At 43.9% G+C, this 23928-nt stretch overlaps 1 protein-coding gene across 2 annotated transcripts in view; it reads left to right on the forward strand.

Annotated features, from left to right (window-relative positions):
• The first annotated feature begins 1296 nt into the window (after nucleotides 1–1296).
• sh2d3ca (SH2 domain containing 3Ca) overlaps nucleotides 1297–23928 on the forward strand; it is a 48040-nt gene continuing 25408 nt past the window's right edge. The window contains exons 1-4 of one of the 2 annotated variants that reach the window (XM_053411041.1): nucleotides 1297–1689; nucleotides 3446–3712; nucleotides 3793–4270; nucleotides 7819–7858. In XM_053411041.1, the coding sequence (XP_053267016.1) occupies nucleotides 1671–1689; nucleotides 3446–3712; nucleotides 3793–4270; nucleotides 7819–7858 (804 nt within the window). In that variant the 5' untranslated portion in view covers nucleotides 1297–1670. Of the gene's footprint in view, nucleotides 1690–3445; nucleotides 3713–3792; nucleotides 4271–7818; nucleotides 7859–15166; nucleotides 15452–23928 lie in introns of those variants that run through there. The other variant, XM_053411042.1, reaches the window with a different exon arrangement.

Consider the following 23928-nt stretch of genomic DNA (forward strand, 5'->3'; position numbering starts at 1 on the left):
TGACACAATCTGAAAACGCTGTCGTCTTGACCTTTTCCTCTCCCTCCTTCACCTCCTTTTACGATTATTGTCGTTCTGCTGGCGTTTCTCTTTTATTGGACAGTATACAAGGCTAAGTGACGGACGCCTCAGAGGGAGAGGAGATGTCATGAACAAAAAGGAGGAGGAGGAGGAGGAGGAGGAGGAGGAGGAGGAGGAGGAGGAGGAGGGGTTGAGGAAGTAAGTACAAGGTTGCATTTCCTCAGAGGGCAAATAAACAGAGCGCTTCAAATAATCAAGGATGAACTGTCAGGGAGATTTGACCTGAAGGGAACTTAGAAAAAAACAACTTCTGCTGCATCACAAGCCTGAGGTCTCTGAAAAGAACACACAACAACAACAAAACAACATCCAGCCATTCAACTATATGACAACTACTGTTACTGTGACTATATAACCAGTACTGTCACTTTGCAACCAGTACTTCTACTATGAGTACTGTTAACATTATACTGAATACAGTTACTAGGAATACTCTAAATGTTGCTATTTGAGTTTTGTTACTGTTAATACACAATGAGTACTGTTGGTGTTACTATAAAATGAAAACTATTACAGTTACTATATAAGGAGTACTCTCTTGCGATTTTAATACTGTTACTGATAATACATAATTGGCATGGCAAGTGTTACTGATTGAGCATTGTTGGTATAAGATGAATAGAGGAGTGCGGAGGCCTGAAATATCCAGGTGGTATTTGTATTTGTGTCCCTTTGAGGATATGTGCTGACACAATAATAGTAACAGTCAAAGGACTTTTTGGGTGTGTCAGATGTAGAGGCTCAGTTCGCTGTTTCACTCTTCACAGTTTTCACATGTGTTGGTGTGATGTGCACTGACAGGAAGTCAAAGATGTGTCTTTGCAGCAGCCGCAAAACCAAGAGTGAAAAGAGTGCGCCAACAGGAAGTGAAAACCCTGTAACAAACATAACACTCTAATGATCACAACTCTTTTCTTTTCACACTGAGAGGATCTGATGTTTCCTGATTTGACATTTAAAATAAATGATGTATGTTTAGCATTTGTCGATATGTATAGGAACAAAAGATACAACAAATTATCACCTGATAAACAGTAACTGTACTAGCATAACTCCTAGTAGTATATTGATTCTATTGATGTTGATCAGTGACATGGTGAAAACTATATTGTACTAATTATTGATATTGTTTATTCCCCAGTCCTTGTAGGAAACATTTTCTTTATGCAAATGTTTTCATTTTAGTGGAACAAAGGTCACCACTCAGCACTTCTCTTTCACAGCCATCACCACTCCTTTACACTGTTCTCTCTATCTTTCTAATCTATCAACACTTTTTCATCCAGACCAGAAGGCAGCCCACTTTCATGTGACCTGTCAGCTTGTCTCATTACATCCTTTTCATTTCCTCTCACCACTGGTCCTCTCATCTCGACACAGGAAGTGTCACTGCCGGCGTCTCTTTCTCTCTCACATGCAAACTGTATTTAGCGCCTCAGCCCTCGGAGACACAGAAGAGGAACTGTGGTTCACACTGATGCTTCTGCTCCTCAGAGAGACTTCAACTGCCCTTTACTGTATCCTCTCTCCGACCATCCATCCATCTATCCATCATCCATCCATCAGCCGTCCGCAGCTGGAGCCACAACATGAGTATGAAGAAACTGAGTGAGTACTGTGTGAGTGTGTGTGTGAGTGTGTATGTGGCAGCTGCACTCTGTTCATGTGTTTACAGTAAGTGGGGTTAGGTTAACCAGTGCTGTAATGTTTTTGTAATGATGATACTTTCACAGTCTCGACTGGCACAGTAATAAACTGAGGCAAGTTCCCTGCCAGGCATTGTTCTGTTTTGTTGAGTCAGTCACTCGTGTTTATTAAATCCATTCAACAAGATAATTAAAGGAATAAAATAAACAGAATAAGTAAAACAAGTAATCAAGTGATCAAACATGCAAATAGTCTTATATAGTCTCATATATTCGTTATTATATTTAAATACTATTAAGTATGTTCATACTAATATTATTAACTTTATCTATGGAGCACTTTTCAACACAAAGAACAAAGTGCATCACAACAGAAAACAAATAGCCAAAGTACATGAAAAATAATGGTAATAATAATATCAAGTATAGGTGCTTAAAACCAGGTCATGTATACATTTGCATATTAACATGTGGGAATTTGAGCAATAGCAAAATAACACTGCTAACTGACTCTGACACACACACAAACACACACGCACACACACACACACACACACACACACACACACACACACACACACACACACACACACACACACACACACACACACACACACACACACACACACACACACACACACACACACACACACACACACACACATCTCACAACTCACATCTGGCATGCAAATTTACATGAACATTACATTTCACTCCACAGCTGCAGATAACAACTTAGTTGACTGCTTCTCTATCTCTGACATGAGCAAACTCAATTAGTATTTTCTGCTTTGGTGGAAAAACCAGCAGAAAACACAACATTTGACATTTTACCACCACAGCTACACGTCCAGCCGACATGGAGCAGCATCCATCATCCTTTGTTTTGAGCTGTGTTTCTCTCCATCTGACGATTGTACGTCCAATAATAACTCTAAAGTATTTTCTCACTGCTGATTGAAATATTGAACTTTTATCTTACTGGAAGTTCTGCTTTGTTTTGAACCTGATCGGCTGTTTGATGCTGAGATCAATCTCTGCTAGTCATCTTATGAGAGCAGAACCTGTAAGTCAGAAAAAACTGTGGATCTGACTGAGCTGTGGATAAATCCTCTGTGGGTTTGTCACATATTTTCTAATTTGATATTGCTTAATAACATTGGTATGTAAATTTGTGTGCAGCTTTGATTGAGTCATGTTCTTAAATTCTCTTATTTTCCCTCACTTAATTATCCGCTCTATCCAAACACTGTCCCCTAATTACTCTAGATTAGCTCAACCTCCGCCAAGGCCCAACAGTTCCCACTAAATTCAATTAAGCTGCATTTAATTACACACACTCATACACATCTGCCCCCTTAATATGCCAGGTTTTCTTCCTCAAGATCCAGGAATTATTTATTTAGAAATTCACAGGAATGCCAAAGAGTGTCTAAGCTGAAATGGAATAGGTTCTTTCTTAGCCTTTCATCAAGATTGGTGGAAATAAGTTTTGTACTTTCTGTGTTTACCTGTCCACAAATACACAAGCAAACCAATGCACAGGAGGAGTAAATACAACCTTCTTGGAGGAGATGATACATTTCTCAACAACTCTTTCCTGAGACTTTAAAATGGTTTAACATATGATTTTCGATTTTGGTGGTGTGAGAAATGAACGAGAGAATATTCATAATCCTTCATCCTGTGTTTCCCCCCCTTCTTTTTCCTCTTACAAGAATTCAAGTGGTTCGGCAGCCTCACCAACCTCTCCTTCCGCCGCTCCACCGACAAATCGGACTCCAAGACCTCTCCGTCGAAGTCTTGGTGCGATTCACCTGGAGACGGGGGTGAACTCTCAAAGATCCTGTCTCCGCTTGTTGAGACGACAGTGGACGACTTGGGCGCCATGCGTCCTCGCACTGCCAGCTACGTGCGCTCCAGTGAGAACTACACGCACATGGGCACGTTGCCGCGGCTGCTGTGGAGGAAGAAGGGCAACAAAGGTAAAGTCGAGGAAGCTATGATGCTGGAAAGTAACAGTGAATTTAGTTGTGTTTATCATTGATGTTCCTATTGTCTCCAGAAGGCCCCAGCAGCAGTAAGAAGGGCGGCCTCAGCAGAAGTCAAACCCAGCGACCTTTAGGGTTCAAAGACCGTGACCCCCCGAGAACCAGGGCCTCCCCCTGCAAAGAGACCGGGGATGAAGCTGAGGGTAAAGCGGTCATAGGGACCCTGAGTCAGGATTCTGTCTCTGACCTCAACACGCAGCTTGAACCTTCAGGTGAAGCCACGACAACCCAAAACATCATCTCTGCACCTACAGCTGCCTGCAAAGATGTGGCGCCATCTGGTGGCTCAATGCCTGCACTCCAATCAGAGAGGACATGCGACAAGGAAGTAATCACCCAGGAAGGTGCAGACATGGACCCTGAGGAGACCCCACCACTTCCTCTCCACCGCGGGAAGGAGCAGGCTCATGAGGGTGGAGGTTCAGAGTCTGGGATTTTATCTGAGGTCACAGAGAGCAGAGAAGATGAAGGAGACTCCAGCCGCACTCACAGGTTTGTTTCTTCCTCCACAGTGGTTTGATTTGTAAACAGTGACATATCCTAACCCTCTTCCTCCTGTTTTGAAAGAGGAAGGACAAAAGGGCGAGCTACATGAGCTAAAACCTACCTATGACATAATGATTGTGGGGTTCTAAAGAGGCTTCACTGGCTTCCTATGTGCTGTCAGGTTGGATTCCCAGAGTACAGGGGCCTCCTGAAAGCTCCAGTCTCATTGTGTGAGAACTCGTGTTAGCTTATTTAAACAGGAAAATGCCCTTTGTAAGAATCAGTTTAAAGGAAGGTTTGTCTGTTAGTTAACAGGATTTCCAACAAGCTATTGGACAGATTCCCATGAAACTTGGTGGTTGGATGCATTATGAGTCAGGGAAGAACCTGTTGAGTTTTGGTGCAGATCCAATTTCCACTTTCTTTGAGATGAGTGTGTGCAGATCCAAATAAAAATCCAAATCTAAAATGTTTTCATGAGGGGACGGTCGGGTCTTGGCAGATATACACACTACTTTTTACTAGTTTTAATTTACTTTGCTTGACTTATAGTTACATTTTCTTTCTATTTCACTTTTAATACTTTCTTACTTTTGCCTGACTACAGGAATCTGTTTGTTTTTTAAACCACTGCACAAAATCGAGTTCTAACTCCTGCACTACATCTGCTCTGTGCTCACATGGCGCTCATCATTTAATCAGTGAGATCCTGACGAAATGACCACACAATAAAAAATGTCCTTTCCTATAATCACCTTTCAAAAGACTGGACTTGAATCTCAGAGAAAACTGGAACAAGGTCATCTGGGGCCAGTAGCCACATTTCTGCCGCAGGCCTCTGTAGCAGGGTTAATCCGGTCGTGCTTCTTGCGGAGGCCAGGGGGCGCCGATCTGCAGTCTAAACTGTGTGTGTGTGTGGACCTGTAGTTGTATTTGGTGGGTGAACACTTCACAGTAAAGAGCAGACTTCGTCGTCCCCTGGATTAGTCTCAGCCGATGGGTGTGAGGTGAGAAACATGATTCATTACCTGACTTTTTCTTTTTGAAGGAGCTGATATCATTGATTCCTTTTATTGATCATTGACATTATAAATTCAGTCTAACTCTGAACAGCAGAAATAATAATAAGCCTTTCCGTTGCCTGTTGTGTTGCATTTTATGTTGTTGTACAAAACACATTTTGTGTGCAGTTTCCTGTCAAGTTTGAAAATGCTTTACCTCCTCTCAGCCGAGCAGATTGCATTCTCTCGCTGCTTTCCCACGACATGCCAAGCTCTCTCCACGCATGACACCATAGTGTGTGTATCATGTTACAGTAGGATTTTACACTGAGTGTGTCTGTGTGTGTGCACGGTTGTATTGACTGAAACTCTGCAGACATACATGGAGTGGCATGTGTGAACGTGCATCATCCGCCCATTAGGTCATCACAAGGACCGTGGGAAATACAGTTTACTGCAAGTTCAGGGTGGGCACATCAGAAGGGCCCCCCCTCCTCAGCCTGACAGCTCAGTCATACATCACACCTCCTTCCTTCTCTCCGTCTCCTCGTCTCTCCGTCTCCAGTCCATGTTCTCATTCCCTCACTTCTTTGCCAGAGCGGCTCTTTCTGGAGAAGCTCCTCAGGTGTTTTCGGTGGCTGGTAAGAATCGTCTCTTCTGTCCTGGTGTTTGTCTTTATGTCCCTCAGCGGCTGTAACTCTGGATTTTGTTCTTCAGTCTCATTTTAGGCCTCATAGAGCAGAGTGTTTCCTAAAGGGAGCAGGAACATGGATCAGGGATGATCCTCTATGTGAGTCATGTGATGTCACAGCTGGAGTTGAGACAGTCAGCCGATTAATGGATTAATTCACGGAGAGAGAATTAATCAGGAGCTGTTTTGATTTCTGATTTAAGTTTTCATGCAAAAAAGGTTTTCTAGCACAGATGTGAGGATTTGTTTTTGTCACATAGCTCTGACAGTGAAGTGAATATTGCTTGGTTGTGTGAGGGAAATCCTACAGGGTGAAGTAATGATGTTTTTTCTGGAGACGTATGATATATAAGGTGAAACTTTTTCTTCTCAACACCAGATGCATCAGGGAGACACAGGTTCACATGGTGAAGTTAACGTTACCAAATCTGAGCCGTACTTGCAAGAAGGTGATTTGTCTCTGCACCCCACAGTGGCCACATGGCATCATTCTTCATGTGGACCTATTCTACCTTGGCTCATCTTGCCAAACCATTCTTGTGTCTCCAAAAAAGTGATATATTGCACCTTCCTTCAGTTGTTACTTAGCTGTCTGGTCCTACACACATTGCAATAGAGAAAAAGTATTTGGAGTGAATTAGGACAATCTTAGTCTGAGTTTGCTTTGTGTACTGTCTACCAAAACAAGACAGTATCGTGGAAAAGCATAAACTGTCTCAACTAAAACACTTTCAATAACTAACCATTAAAAAAAATTATTGGCATCACTTTTGGTGATTCATTAAAATGATCACAATGTATTTGAAGCAAAAAAAGCTTTAATTTTCAAATACATTTTTATATATAGGCTAAAAGCACAAGTTTCTCTTCTGCACTTGTTGCTGTTGGAGTTTCTCGCGTTGATGAGACACAGTTAAGTTTTATTGAAACAGATTTTTTGAGTACTAATGAGGTAAAAGTGAAGATTTGTATTTGCACCTTTCAGTGTCAAACAGTGATCACACACTTAAAATCAGAATTTAATTGCTATCGTCTATCTATCATCTATGTATTTATCAGAGGATAAACACGAGTGGAGTGTGTGAACCACAGCTGGTGCCTTCACAGCGATGCAGCTCTTCTGTAACGTGACAGACGCTCTGATCTCGTGCTGTTTGTTTTCAAAGCTTCATGTAGGATCGGCCTGATTCTGCATTTTCAGCTCACTCACACGCTTTCTTTTTTGAACAGATATTATCAGTGTTAATGTCGCAGGCAGTTATTTGTAAGATTTTGTGCTGAGATCCAGCACACAGGAGCAGTTTGGGGGGGGGGGGGAGTTCGAGCTGCTCTGCCGTGGGACCCATTAACATTCCCGAGCCCAGTGCGATGATGGGACGCTTTGATCTGGCCCCTCTGTGGTCATGTGTAGCCCAGCTTTACGCCGGGGCCTTATGAGACCCATCAGGCAACTGGGAGCTGTTACTGATTGATGGTAAAACTTATCTTGGCTTGTAATTACCCCCCACAGGACTACAGCACAACAGGGGTTTTTGTTACATGATCTGGGTCCACCATGAGTGTGAACGTGTGAATTATGGTTCCCGAGAGATTTGAGAGGCCAGGAACATTGATGCTCAGTGGGGTTTGTTATCTGTCCGTTTTCCATGAGGCCGGGCTGCGGTGACTTTTAACTCGCCGGAGAGGCCGCTGCAGAAATGGGCAATGGGAATACAAGCATGATTTATTAAAAGTCTGTGGTAACACTGCACCTGTTACAATACCTGATCAAAAAAGTGTGTGTACATATGCACTTTATCTGATAGATTTATCTTTAAACTTGTTTTTCTCCCCCTCACTCTCCTTTCTTCCTGTTTCTTCAGCCACATGGAGCCAAATGACGGCCAGGCTGAATATGTCCAGGTGAGTCTGCTCCGCCCAGATGTGTGAGCATCTGTATGTGTCTGTATCACTGTCTGTCAGGGTGTGTGTGTGTGTGTGTGTAAGTGTGTGTGTGGTCAAATTGTTTGTGTGTACTGTACGTACATGGAATCGAATTATTTCCCACAGAAATCTCTAACCCTTAATGAAAAGAGGTCAGCCTCATTAAGCCTGAATGGTGATCAATGCTCAATAATGACGGACATTATTACAGATCATTATTTTAGTCTTTAGCACCATGGGATTTGAGATGTTGTCAGGGACCAAGCAGTCAAAGTACATTTCAAAAGATTGGGACTTAATTCATGTCTTTTCTCCCGCTTCAGTAAAATAGCATCACATCCACAGTGCTGGTGTTTAATTAAACTCTGCAGCAGTGTTTTGAAATGAAAACAGCCACTTCTCAGTTCTCAGTGACACACACACGACTTTAGATATGAGCTGTATTTTTTTAGGGCCTCCCCTCGTGTTATTGAATTAGATCATTTGAACCGTGAGCACTCAGATGTAATGGCGGCTGATTATTATCCCTTAATCTCCCACACTTGCGATCGTTTCAGCAGACTCGCTCTGCATTTAGCTAAATTCACTTTGCCATTAAGCTAATTTAATTTGGAGGGAAGCGGCTCTCCCCCGTGCAGCAGCAGCCAGTCTGTGCTGCGGCCAGCAGGTGGGGCCAGACACTGGACTGGGAAAAAGATCAGAGAGCTTGTGAGAAGCTGTTTCATGACCTTGGGGATCGATGCTATGGAGCCGTGTCGACTACAAAGACACATATGTTCAAATATAGGACTTTAAAGTTTGAGCCAAAGTGGGGAGTGGAGGAAGAAAGTGAAGCTAAAGACGGAAAAAAGAGAGAGGGAAGAAGAGACTGGAGTGAAATGATGAGCTCCTGGGATGTGTCTTTCTATTGATTATACATCACAGGAGCGGTGGTGAGAGCCGTCTCCTCTGACCCCGGACGGAACTTCTTTTGTAAAACAAATGCATCCAGCTTCCCCCGGCCACCGCAGATCGACTGCAGCTGAATCCCAGCGCATGGCCACCGCCTCGTCCGTGTAGAGTTGATTTTTCACTCATAGATATAATGAAAGAGTTTGACGCTTTAATAGCAAACACAATGGAACCTAAGTGTGCCAATATAGATCGAAGATTAAGGCCTTAACAAAGTATAGATATTCGTAGTTTGCAGTCCAAAATAAAGGCCTCTTCTCTTTTTCTTTAATGTCCATTCATCCATCCATTATCTATAACACTTATCCTATAGGGTCACGGGGGATTCCTTATTCATCTCTGAGAAGATGGCCCACATCTATTACAAAACATTCTGTATTCTATTGATTCTGGAGTGTTGTGTTTCAATAGACCTTTGTGAACTATGCCTTTAAGTTCCTTACACAGAGCACTGTGGTTTCTGTTTATAGAAGTTGACAGTTCATGATATACTCGTGTACAACTATACATTTTAATGTGATTGTTTTTGCCACAATTGAACAATTTTTAGGATGTTTCTGTCACTAGGTGGTGGTGTAACATTTTGAGACTCAATAACTGGGACTTGCACCGACACAAAACATCATCCAACTTGTCTTTTGGATTTTAAATAAGCCTGACGTGTGCGTGACTAAGCTCTCCAAGAGAATTTTAAAACATATTTCTTTCAAGATGAGCACATCACTCCGATTTTAAAACAGGAGGAGGAGAAGTAAGGTCACTGTTTTCTGCTTTAACCGGAACTCACCCGCTTTTTTCTCAAATCCTTGTCGGTGTTTTGTCTCCCTTCCTCACCCCCCCCCCCCCCCACACACCCACCGACCCGCCCGCCTCTAAAGAGCTGCCAGCGGGCCGCCCGTCGCCTTCCATTCCTCTGAAACATTTATGGCAGCTGATGTTTAAATCAGGAGTTGGCCCCAGCGTTCTCTGTTATAATGGGAGAAGACCAGGCTCGCACACGGGTACACATGCCAACACACACACACACACACCAACACACACTGTCCCACACAAACAGAGAGAAAGGCAAACAGACTTGGTCTGAATAGGCTCAAAGAACGGTGAGAAAAGGCTACAAAGCTTTCAGGACGAGCTCTTCATCTGTTCGGCTTTATCATAAAATATCCATTCATCATTCATTTTTCATGGGCAGGCATCTCTGGTCAGGCAGCGTCTAATGTTTTTGTTTTTGTGACTCTTAGTGCCAAAGACATAAAAAGCTGATTCAGAATGGTTTATGACTGGTGAACTAAAAAATGTCAGACATTTTGGGTGACGTGTGTGTGTGTGGGTCCTCGCTTTATGATTGTGTGCGTTTGTTTTTGCCTGCAGCACGGCCCTGCTTTGTCTCTGGTCCTGTTTAGTGGCGTGGAGCTGGATTGATGGGAGGGGCCGGGCGGGGGAGGTGGCACCGGGGGGGGGTTGATATGAGTTTTATTAACATATGTCTGGCACGCTCCAAACTGTCTGTCTGTCTGTGTGTGTGTGTGTGTGTGTGTGTGTGTGTGTGTGTGTGTGTGTGTGTGTGTGTGTGTGTGTGTGTGTGTGTGTGTGTGTGTGTGTGTGTGTGTGTGTGTGTGTGTGTGTGTGTGTGTGTGTGTGTGTGTACACAGCTGAGGGGGACTCAGCTGTGTATCATGTGTTACTGGATGTTTGATTATGCGAATGGTTTGAATTTCAAAAATCTGTATGTCTGCGTGCCACCTGATTAATTTAAGGCAGTGCCCCATGTGAGTGTGCTTGTGTTTGTGTGAGTGTGTGTGCATGCGCATGTTTGTGTGACAATTACAGTAGACTGAATTAATGTGGCGCCTCGGTTAATGAGCGGGGGTGTAAACTGCCAGGGCTGGTCCTCGGTAACACACACATCCCTGTGTAGTCTTCAGTTATTGTTCCATGAGCAGACAGACTGACAAAGACACAGAACAACAGACACATGCCTAAACACACATGTACACGACACACTTTGTGTTTACTGAGAGCCCATTGGCTTCTTCAATCACTGGACAAATCACTTTATTTAGGTAATGGAATAGGAAAGTCTTGAATTTGAGGACATGGACAAACCACAGAGATGCCCTGCAGTAAATACCAGTGTGGTGAAGAGGGAAAACCAATCCAGAGAATCATGAGTGAGGCTAAAAATGCCAATTAGCACGTTGCAATATCTGGTATTCAACTTAAAATGTGTCATTGTCTCGTTGCCTCTGTAATTGTGATGTTTAAAGTACAACGTTTGCTCCTTTAACTGCTGGTGTCGCAAATACTGAGGAAATGTGCTAAAGACAAAAGTCTCACATAACACATAGCTGATAATCGTGTCAGATATGAGCCTTTATGTGCAGAAAATTAACTTTTTACATAATTTTACATAAAGTTAATGTTTAAATTGTAACATACGAAGCTTCAGCTACATTTCTTTGTCTTAACGACTTTTGAGAAATCGTTATCGGCCCCTAAAAATCCATATCGTTCTGGCTCTTCTCAAAGACCGAACATCCGCGACACTGACTGCACAACACAAGAAACATTAAATATTTACTTCATAAACTGCCACCTCAAAAAATCACCTCTGAGTCGAACCAACACGTCTGATATGTACCGCAGCTGCGTCGTCTTCTTCTCAGGTGCTTCCCTCATTCTGTCCACTTTCTTCAAGGTCAACACGCTCACAGTAACAGCACCGAGAACAATGACACCTCGATCTCACTTCTTTATTCACCTTAAAAGGTGTGTCTAGTTGCCACGCCAACACACTCGCGTAAGGTTACAGTCATGTTTCATGCGATTAAAGCAATATGATTTTTAATTGTGCTATTTCACACCTCTGTATGTTTGTATGTGTGTTTGTGTGTGTGTGTGTGTGTGTGGATCACGGGGCCTCTTTCTCTCCCTGCATCATTATTGCAGACTGATATTTCAAACAGGCTTTGAAACACATATCTGATGGTTCAATACGGATTACCCGCGTTTGTGAGGAGGGTCCACCCTGTGAAAACACAACGATGACAATCAGACACACACATACATCATTAGCTGTACCCTCCGAACCCCCAGCGGAGCTCCCTCTTTGTTTTAGACGCACACGTGTGCACACATAGACACTCAAAGACGTGTGTGCACATATAATCTCGAAGTGCCCTCAGTGTGTCTCTTTTCATCTTCTCACACACATGAACAAAGACACACACTGTCTATATTCACTCTCCTATCTCTGTGTGTGTGTGTCTCATGCGCGCTCCTTTCATTAGCGGGAGGCTTGCAGGCACATGCAGGGATTCTCCATTGTGCTTTCTATCAGCCGGCGGGATGGGGCCGCACTAATTAATATATAACAGAAGACCACCTCCGAGCAGGGGAGGAGATGTAGAGATAGAGGACTGGAGGGAGACAGAGGTGGAGGGATGTCCATGGAGGAGAAAAGGGGGGAGGACAGAGGAGAGAAGAGAGGTAAAAGATCAGGGATCAGAGAGGAGGAGGAGGCTGGAAGGAGGAGGATAAGGCCGTGAGAGGTCGGGATAAGGAGGGGGGAGAGGGGAGGGGAGGAGCGTGCTGATAAGAAGGGTTTGAAGGAAGGTTGGATTCGACAGGACGAAGAAAAACAGGGAGACAAGATACAGGAATGCTGCAAAGTGAAAGGATAGATTCAACGATTGGATGTTCGAGAAGAAGCTGAAAGAAAGTGAAGAACAAGAACCTGTACAAACACACAAACACCTTTTAGCCTGTTAGCCACTAGCCAGTCGTCTGGTTCGTCCTTCCACTGTTCGTATTAGTCTCTGTAACGGATCACGGTTATTCATGGCTTTGTTACGTGACATGAATACAACTTTAAATCATGATTTCATCCTTGAACATGATTTTTGCCTAAATTGCATCGGGTAGATTTTCAACAAAAGTCTTCTAACCAGGTTTTTTGTTATTATTCTGACTCAGAGACCCCCCCAGTGGCTGAAGTTATATTGCATGTTTAAAAGGATTAGGACGTGTAATATAAAAACTACATGTGTTTTAGGAAGTATAATTTCGTCGAGCGGCTTTTAGCTAATGCATCTTACACAGCGATACATTTTCATCATCACCTAACCCCCCCCATCACACTGCCAATGTTAATGCGAAGCTCGGAGCTACGACACGAGGTCCGTGCTTTAATCTCTGCATCCATCATGTTTGTCGTGTGTTTTCACGTGTGGCGCATGCTGCCGCCAGATGTGTCGTGCCGTATATGTTGTGATTGTTTGGTATTACAGGGGGTGATGAAGGGGTGGTGGGGGGGAGCACAGGGCCCCTCTTATGAGATTATTCGTTTCCCCACTGTGTAATCTGTCTAATCCAGTGGTGGATGGCTCCAGATTACATTAAGAGGAGACGCTGCAGTTAATGAATCCCTCCTGGTTCTTGTATCGTCTTATCTGTCAACCTTCCTTTCGCCCTCTTGCCTCTGACCCACTAGCATGCATTCGAGAGGAAGATTAGCAACGTGATCGACGGCATCATCTGATTCTGTGTTTGTTGTGCGATGAGAACAACCTTAAAGACACAAAGTCACACAGGGAAACCAAGCAGGAGTATTTGTGTGACCTGGTGTGTTGTATTTTTCTCTCCTTGTCTGGCAGTCTCTCTCTCTCTCTCTCTCTCTCTCTCTCTCTCTCTCTCTCTCTCTCTCTCTCTCTCTCTCTCTCTCTCTCTCTCTCTCTTGCTACGAGCTGCCTCCCTGCAGTGGTGCAGACTCAACTAAATGCAGTGTCAGATTTTTTTGGGGGGATGCTGTCAAGGCTCTCGCAGTGTTGCCATGGCGAAGCGTCCTCAATGATGTCACTCACTCAGACCTCTGGAGACACGGCCCCTCCCCTCCTGACATCTCCCTGCCGGTATGTGTGCCTGTGTGTGCGTGCGTGTGTGTGCACGTATGAAATGGGCCGGTAAAAACACCATGTTTTCCTTGAAACACCTGCCTGTATGTTTCAGCCTATAATGAGCTGTCTAGCTGCAGTCTGCATGGCTTTTTAGAGACACATCATTATATTCAGCTGCACACACACTGCGCACACAAATACAGACACAGACACACACACATGTTCACTGCTGTCTAATATATCGACGTGTAGGTGAAATAAAAAGTGTGAATATGCAGTTAAGCAAGTTAGTATGAGCGTGTGTGTGTACTATTTTTTGTTACATCTTTAGGACCTTTTCCATCTTACTGACCTTGTGAGGACCAAAGCTTGGTCCTAGAGAAAGAAAGTTGTTCTGGGGACCATAATCAGTTTACACAGTCACATTATGAGGACTTCTCTTCCTAATGGGGACAAAAAGCAAGTACCCATTATGTAAATCAATACATTTAAAGGTGAAGGGTTCAGGTTAGATTTAGGTTAAGGTTTAGGCAAGAAGAAACTAGTCTACAGTTTATTAACATGAAATTAATGGAAGTCTATGTGATGTCCTTCTGAAGTCAGGGACTGTGTGTGTGTGTGTGTGTGTGTGTGTGTGTGTGTGTGTGTGTGTGTGTGTGTGTGTGTGTGTGTGTGTGTGTGTGTGTGTGTGTGTGTGTGTGTGTGTGTGTGTGTGTGTGTGTGTGTGTGTGTGTGTGTGTGTGTGTATTTTTTTGGGGGGTGGGTCCCCGTTGGGGTTGTTCGCTTGGCAAAAGAAAGGTTAGATTCCTTCGGGAGGCTGCATTCCTCCTCCTCCTCCTCCTCTATTCCTCTGCATCTTCTCTCCATTCAGCTTCTCTTCTTTTTAATTATCCTTTCTCTACCTCCTTCTCTCTTTTTTCCCTCACTTTGTCCCTGTGCTGCACCCCCTCCGTGACCCCCCACCCGTGTCAAGCATTGTCTCAGTGTGTGCAGCGGGGGTCGTGGGTTGGACCGGTGGGTGGGGTCGGGTTTTCTCTGCCTGCAATTCGACAGCAACTCCTCTCCGCTTGTGCCTCCTCGCCTGCACACCCCTCCACCATCCCTCCCTCCCTCCATGCATCCATCCATCCCTCCCACCCTCTCTCTCTCCCTCTCTCTCTCTCTCCTCCTCCCTGGTCCGCCCTCCCCCCACCCACTCTCCTTTCATCAGCAAAGCAATGAGGTAATCCCTAGCAGCCTCGTGAAGTGCAGCAAGTGCAGGGGGAGGCAGCAGAGGCAGGAGGAGCCGGTGCAGGAGGCAGCAGGCAGCAGGAGGAGATGTCAGGATCTGTGGTATCGCTCTCTGCCATCAGCACCAGCTGTTAGCGGCTCACTCCTGTGGCAAATCGCTGATGTGGTTACTGTCTGCAGGCTGGGGCTGTGCTGCTCGCTCTTCAGCTCGTAGCCTGGGTTTTTTTCCTCTTGTAGTGCCGGTGGTACTATGTTGATGGGCTGGTAGCCAGGCAGGGGTGGGACAGGCTCAGTCCAGACAGGGGCTGCCGGGGCTTATTTTTTTCCCCCTGGATCGGACACTCTGGGTGGGGGAGAGAGAAGGAGCAGAGGTGAAGTGGAGGAAAAGGTAGCAGAGGAAGGTGTGTGCACTACCATGACGGAGAGGTGTAGTCTGTGGAGTGCCCTGTCGGCTGCAGCATGCTGCTTCTACCGGGGATCCTTCATTCAGGTGCAGGTGAGTGTGCACGTCTATGTGCACATGCATACACATATACATGTGCAGGTGTTTCTATGTCTTTGCATGTGTCTGCAACAAAGTGCGTCCAGGACTTGGTATGTCATTAAAAGACACACGCATACTCTGGATCCAGGTCTTCTTATAATTGGTGCATTCCTCTTTGCACATGTCTGTGTGTGAGAGAGAGTGTGTGTGTGTGTAGGTATTTGTGCTAGTGTGTATTTGTGTGAGGTGATTCATTGTCCTGCTAGCCGGCAGTCGGATGAGATCATGCTGAACAGAACTTGGGTGTCAGATGGAGATTGTTCGAGAGACAGGAGAGTTCTGGGTGGGTGAGAGTGTGTGTGGAGAAGCTGTGTGTGTGTGTGTGTGAGAGAGAGAAAGAGAGGAAGAGAAGTGTGTGTGTCTGATGGGTACAGATTGAAGCAAACAGTATCAGTTTTACTTTAGTCTAATTCTGGCACGGTGCATGAAACCAAATATCCGACCTTTTTGCTAGGACAAAATGACACCCAAAGTGTGTGTGTGTGTGTGTGTGTGTGTGTGTGTGTGTGTGTGTGTGTGTGTGTGTGTGTGTGTGTGTGTGTGTGTGTGTGTGTGTGTGTGTGTGTGTGTCCCTTATACTTGATATCTGATGCTTGTATTTTTAGAATGTCAACTTTTCCAGGGACCAACTCAACGTGGTGTGTTTCAGGGGGCCGCTGTGCTTTCAGTTCGGTTTTATCTGACAGGGGTTGGTTCTCAGTTCATAGTTTCTAATCTGCAGAGTGAGAACGTCCATGAATTCACATGACATCAGTGATAAAAGAGGAGAATACATAAAGGGGATTGGTTATTACTATGAGATCATATGAAATGGTAGAAGATGACGAACAAAGGACTGTATTGCCCCAGGTTATGATACTACTGGACTCAAGTGCCTGTAGTCCATCATCCACATGTTTCTCTTCACATCTCTTCTCTTTTTATCTGAGCAGACTTTGTTGGTATAATTATGGCTTTACTTGAAGGCTGTTTAGTTTTGTGTGTGTGCGACTGTGCGTGCGAGTGCAGTAATCCTGATGTCAGGTGTGGACATGTCCCCCTTGTCTCTGGGAGCAGGACGATTCCTCTGTGTCACACTCTTTGTCGTCATGTTTGTTGCTTTGGTGTTTTTCTTCTAACACCCGTCCTCGAAAAGAGATTCTTGTCTCGTCTTTTGTTTATAGAGTGAAATGTTTTGAAGCTCCGAGTAATGAAGTTATTTTAATTAAATCTGCAAATGGGGTTCCTGTGTTGTGGTGGTTGGGATTTGTGTGTGTGTGTGTGTGTGTGTGTGAGCTGGGGTAAATTAATTAGCGCTCGCTCAATGGCTGGAGTTAAGTGGGAGCTTTTTCTATGCTTGAAAAACTTGGGTTTGTTTACCAACAGTGTGATTTTAGTCTATAGACCGATATTGATTCCCCCCTGATCTGTTGTTATTAAACCCAGCCTGACAAACACAGCCCTGTGTGTCATGTAGACCAAACACTGTCTGCTTCCCAGACATGCAGCACTTGAATCATTAGCCGCTCTGCACATCCAAAGTCATATCGACCTCCAGGGGGGTAATCATTACTTCTAATATTTTAGTTTTAGTTTCACATCGAGTACTTTTCTCTCCGACACACACACAAGTGGTGACTGCATCTTCTTTTATCTGGAAAAAACGAGGTGTTATTCATCGCCTCACTGGCGTGTGAAAGTGAGGATTCAGGGTTCCCGCATGGCGTTCTTAGAAAGTCTCAAATTCAATCCATCCATCCATTGATAATACTGCTTATCATTTTGAGGGTCGCAGGGGGAGCTGGAGCCAATCCCAGCTGACATTGAGAGAGCGTTCACATCTAATGTCAGTTTAGAGTCTCAAATTAAACCAAATCCCCAATCTGCATGTCTTTGGACTGAGGGAGGGAGACGGGGGTACCCGGAGAAAAACCAATTCAAACACGGGGAGAAAGACTCTGCCCGAACTAGGACTTGAATCTGGAAACTTCAGGCATCTGCTAACCACTGTGCTGCCCCTAAAATCCAATACTCCCCTAAAAGACCTTACCTTAAAAAGGTTATATTAGTTATGTATAAAGTACTAGGCCTCAAAGATGGAGCTGTTTTGGCAGCATGCATAGATTGTAATGTTTGTGTGTTGCAGATCTTTCTTAATGATACAGATATTAGCACGCTGTCATAAATCTACAAACAAGACAAACGTGGAACTTACAACCTAAAACAAACAACCCACTCAGATATCTCAGTGCTGGGAAAGACGATGGCTACCTGGGCTATTCACCTTATCCTCAATTATTTTGAAGTTTATGTGATTCTGCACAGAAGCAGAATACCTCCACTTGTCAGCTCATCTGAACTGGAACTAGTTTGGTCCCTAATTTTCAGCAGTGAAGCAGTGCTACGTCACGTTTTACTTACTTTTCTACATAAATGATCTCTGACAAGATAAGATTATACAGATACATCCTAGACTTGATGAGATACCGTAATAATAATAAACCCAGCGGTTGAACATCTGGCTGCTCTGTATCAATAGTACATTTCCCATAAGATCAAAAATAGAATAATACGATGTGCTTTTTCATGGAGTTATGAGATTAGTGGTAAATACTTAATTTTTCTCCTTTCAAACCTAAAATAAGTGACACACAGATGATGGTGTCGATGCAGAGGCAGTGATGTGAGACCTCAGCTCATCAGCTGTATCACTGGCCAGAGATTATACTTAATCCCCGGGTCTAGACTGTAGTATGCTAACCATGAACACACACACAGAAACACATTCACGCACAAACACACACATACAATACGTACGTATTGTGTCTATAACCCAGGGCTTCCAGGGTGGAAAAAAAAACTGGGACAATGTATTGTCCGCTTGAACACTCCCACCCCCCATCAGCCCCCAGTAAAAGAGAGACACACACACACACACACACACATTACAAACTCACTCCCCTACACTTGGATTGTTTTTTAAGTTAATCCTTTTCCCTCTTTCACCCCTTTCTCTCTCTCACTCTCTCTCTCTCTTTCTGTGTGGTTGTGTGTGTGTGTGTGCGTGTGTCGCCAACTCCAATGCTGTAGCCTCATTCCCCGCTGACCCGAGCAGCATGTGGCAGCCATCATGCCAGCCAGCAGCCGGTCCCTCTGTCCTTTAGAGTTCCAGAGCCCCGACTGTATCTGGGACATTGCTGTTGACCTCTAACCTCACAACATGGCAACTTTCTGCCATCTAGTCCCGGGCGCCGTGACGTTTCTGTGTGTGCAAGCCGATTCTCAATTATACCTCATGATGACTTTGGAGAGAAAAAGGTGCCGTGGCCCCAATTTGACTTCCCTTCTCTTGATTCTCAGTGTTTATTCAGCCTTTTACCCAGGACAAAAAAAGAGATTACACTGATAATTACCTCACCATTCTATTTGCTGGTGCGCTGGCAACGTTTTTTTACTTCCTGCTGCCTGATGATGCCAGGATGCTTAATTAAGAGAGGAAAATATACGTCTTTCACACCAAAATTTGTTCATATATCTGCTTGAGTGAATTGACTCAGTTTCTCATGCCAGTAGTTTACCCTCCAGCTCTTTTCCCCCTGGTAAGTCCTGTTCTCTGGAAAGTGAGAAACACTTTCACTTAACATCTTACATGATACACAAATGTTCATGGCTTGTATTTGTAGTATTGATTTGTCTTTTGAATCAAATTAGCACTTGGTTTTTAAATGTTGAAAATAACCACTGTTAAATTAACACTTTTCACAGAGTATAAACTGGAATCACTGAGCCCTATAGTCAGAAATAGATCACAAGAGTCAACTTATTACATACAGAGGGATGATGTTTCTCAAGAAGTACTGCAACTAATACATTATACATATTAAAGTGAACGGCTTTATTACACTGATGTCCCTTCTGTATGTCTCGTCATCTTCATTCTCAAGAGTCTGTAATTTAATAACAGACACTAAACCTGCTTGTATTGGTGTAATGTTCTCTCCAGCTTCTCTCTATGATGCTCTGATGTTATTAGTTTTACAGTCAAATCTGTTCTCTCCTCTGACATGTGGGATCTGTTTCCTGCTGCGCTGCAGTTTTTAGATGTTCTCACAAAGGGAAGAGATTGACTGGTTCTAGTCCACTCAGTCAGTCACACAGCAGGTTAACCTGCAATCAGCTTGTCAGTCAGATCCCCGGGGTCCCAGTGGTTTGGTATTAGCTTTACCCATCATCCCACTCTGTGTATAGTCAGTGCTAAGCTAGCTGTAGGAGATATGGCTCCGCTAAGGCTTTTTATGTGTGTGTCTGTGTGTGTGTATGTGTATCGGTCTGTCCGGGCCAGAAAGGGAGCCCAAGCCAATTGGTATGTTTCAGTATTGAAATATTCACCATGTAATCCCCTCTTCTCCACTCCTCCTATCTCTCTCGCTCTCCCTCTCACCCTCCTCCCCAAAGCTTTTCACCACAAATCCTCTTTTGGCGTCCCCGCCTGTCACACCCTGCAGGCTCATAGTGTGAAGGGCAGCTGTGTATAAGGGTGTGTGTGTATGTGTGTGTGTGCATGTATGTGTGTGAATGTGCCTAAATTGCCTTGTTTCAGAGTCCATATCCTCATTACAGCTGTGTGATGTTTTTGGCACTAATTGGGCACGAGCCTGTCTGTGTTTGTATGTCTCAGCTATGTTTCCTCTGTGTGTGATGCTCTAGTTTATTTTGTGAATTAGTTCTTTATTCAAATGGTTTTGTCTGCTCTTTGATTCGTAATATATTCAGTTCTGAACCGATTTTGAATGGTATTGACAAGATATGGATTTAGATATGTTGACGGTAGGGTCAACATTGACATTAGTTAAAGTTGGTGTAATCAATCAACAATCATTTCGAACAATTTGTTTTCATAGATGTTTGTCGGGCAGTTTTTTCCTTCTACTGTTTGTGTTGTTGACTCCAAGCAGATCACGATTATTCATGAATAAAACTTGAATGCGTTACCTCATCAGATTTTCATCAATTACAAATCCCATGATCCCACGCTGCTTCTCAATGTCATCAATAGGCCCTTCTTATTGCTTTGATTGAAAGACCCCTACTGGTCAAAGTTTCATATTGAATCTTTAAAGCCTGAAGTACCTAGCACCTAGTGATTACACTCAAAGAATGCCGGCCAATCGGAGGGGTCCATAGTGTCTTTACAAGCTTTTACTGAGATGCAGCCACAGGAAGTATTTAGTTTGCGTCAGTAGCATATTTAAGAGTTCTCTACTCTCTCATTGTTCAGCTGTGCTTTGTCCCTGTGATACATTGTGCTCCGTCTCTTCTTTAATCTTCATCTTGGCTTAAGAGCTCAGAGAAATCACTGGGAGTTAAGTGGTCCTTCCGCTGCAGGTCACTATTTGGCAGCTTCCTCTGATAGGTGGAAGTGGTGCTCTGACTCCTGACGAGACCGAACGTGCATTAACAGAGGTGTGGACATATATACGCTCCATTGAGCCTCTTGTTAAACGATGTAAACTTGCTTGCGAGGTTAATCGTACACGTAAAGAAAGCTCAGCTCCAAATGCACTTCGCTCTTTAGTTACAAGCGCTGTCATGTGAATGGATGGAGCCGGTAGCATGTGTGAGCGTAGTGGAGTAGAAACGTGTCTTCAGGCGCTCCTCGGTTCAGCAAACTCGAGTGCGCCAACGTACTCGCCGTGAAAATGCAAAACAAAAAAAACAAAAAAAAACGGAATTGGTCTCATCATATCATGACGCTGTAGCCGCGGGCCAGGATCACAGAGCTTTCCAGCTCAGTGCTTCATGCAATCATCTGCTTTCTCCTCCCCCCTCCCCCTCCCCGGCCGCGATAGAGTGAAGCTTTAAAGCAGAAGAACATGAGAAGGTAAACCTATGGAGAACACAGCTGTGCATTTAATAATCACAGTCGCAGTGTTTAAACAACGGCTGCTGGAGGAGAGAGATTCATCTGTAGGATTATCTGCCTGCAGGTGAGAGAGGAAGTTACCCCCTTCGACCTTGCGTTGTAATTATCGTCTTCTCTCTCTGCGTCTTCTCTCTCTGTGTTCAGGCAATTACTGTGGTGAATATTTACATTTTGCCCTTTTAGCTCTACCTGTATAGATTCTACAGTGTGTATACAGCAGGGATATTCAATAAAAAATTCAAGAGAGGCACAGAGAGAGAAGATTTTCCTCAAGCTAAAGTCGGGAACGTGATAATGCATAACTAGCTTTATGATACAGTGCAATAAATATAAAAATATAATAATAAGAGTAAATGCTCTTTTCTCATGTCAGGTATGAATAAAAAAATCGTATCCTATCTACTTTGCTGTTATTTGGATGGTGCCCGGGTCCTATTGACCACGGTCCACCTATCGGAGACCTTTGTTCTACAGTTTTAAACTTAACTGCACTTTGTTGTCTTTACTGGATCTAAATTGCCAATAGTTGATTGGTCTTTTCTGTGGATCGAGAGGTGGGAGGTTAAACATTTCAAATTATAACCGCCATCGCCTCAGAGGGATGTTACTGCCGACAGTTAATCGGTCCCCGACATGAATGGATGCTGCAAAGCACAAATGATCTCGGATAATGAACGAGGTCTTGATTACACAACGGTGTAATTTCCCAGAGAACCTAGTGGCCGTCTGTGTATCACCTCCCACATTGATCCATCGCAGGAATATTAGTCTCCTCTCCCTCGTTTCCACACTCTGAATCTTCTTCTATTGCGCGAACAGTCATTCACAAATTCCATTGTGAAGTGTTTTAAGATGAATGAAGTCGAGAGTCTGTGCCTCTACGCTCCGACACAGTGTGTTTGTGTAAATCAGTCATCTGAAGTCTCTCCACCGGTCTCTCGCTGCGGAAATCACACATGCCTGTGGATCCGCACGCACACACACGCCATGCACACATATGCTGGGAACGACACAGCTGAGAGGGAGCGTGTGGCAGCGAAGGGATGCGGAGCAGGAGGTCGGGAATTGTTTGCTCTCTTCATCTTTGACCTCTCCTGACCTCGGGAGAAGGCGGAGGGCTGTTTGATGGTGGGCGGCTGCAGCTTTAAAGGTTCACTTCTCCCAAATGGAACAAATGGCTGCTCCGGCACTGGGAGCTCTGCATTGTGAAGCCCATTGTGCAAAAACTTCAGGCCTTCTTGTGTGAAATATGAGAGGCACAAAGAGTGCAGCACTTGAGATGCCACTGATTCTTTTGAGACGGTTAAGTTTAGTTAGTAGTAAAGGATTGATCATTGTTAGTGGTCTACTTTTAGCTGAATGTATTATTTGTCTGATTATGTGATCGTATATCTTTCTCCTCTACCGTTCTCTTGAGTCTTATGTGCTAATAACTCATTTATTTGAATATAGATCCAAATCTTGTTGTGGAGAATGTACGGGACCACTTTCCTTATGGTTTCCCATCTCTCCATGGCCGTGTTGCGTTTAACTCTAATTTCGAATAAACCCCACTGGGTAAAGTGTGTTTGAGTTACGGAAGGCCATGGACCTCTGTGGAGTTTTTAATGCGTCGTTTTCTTTTATGAAAAGACCCAGGGCTGTTAAAGCGTCTCTGGGTGATTTGCAGAGAGCAGCTGAGAATGGCAATGAACACAAACGCACACATTCTCCCTCACATATACATACACATTCATACACACCGACAAACATTCACGTGTCCATGCCTATACATGTGGCTCTAGAGATTAGGCCGCCACAAACACTTCTTTCAGCAGTCGATTAATCTGATGGTCTCCGAGGTGTCTGACAATTTGCATCTCATTTGCGTTTGTCCTTTTTAACACCTTGAATTATTAATCTCTGATCAGAAATCCCCATTTTCTTTATAATCTATAACCGATTCATTGTTTCAGAACAACTATACATGCACAGGTCAAACAACGGGATGCAGAGGACTCGGCAGACATTTTCCTAAAGGTGGTGATAAGCTTTTTATCATGAAGCAGTTTGTGGCGTTAATGTGAATCAGATACCGATACTGATTAAACATTAAACACATTTAATTTACTGATGTTTGATAGCTTTGTAGGGTGTAATTCAATCCTAATTAGATTAATATTTCTGCTAATGGATGCACAGAGCTTGTGCCGCAACATAATCACTGCAATTTTTAATACATGTGATTATTTTAAGCAGAGGCGACAACACTGTGTTGATAGAACAGTGGATCGCAGCTATTATTGTTTCTATGCCCCAATGGAAGTTTCCATGTACAAACGAGTGATGGTCAAGGAGCAGGCAAAGAACGTCCTCCAGCGAGGCAATTTCTTTTCTGTATAAGGACATCTTATATTACATTATTATGGCTCCCCTCAGTGTGCTGTATCTACACACATATCCATGTATTCTATGTGTGCTGCATTCTTCATATTAGCCCGTAACTGCTGTTCATGCTCGAGTACAATCGAGATTCAGGGAATGGTTT

Source organism: Pleuronectes platessa, chromosome 19 (assembly GCF_947347685.1).
Source record: "Pleuronectes platessa chromosome 19, fPlePla1.1, whole genome shotgun sequence".
In the NCBI taxonomy this organism is placed as follows: Eukaryota; Metazoa; Chordata; class Actinopteri; order Pleuronectiformes; family Pleuronectidae; genus Pleuronectes; species Pleuronectes platessa.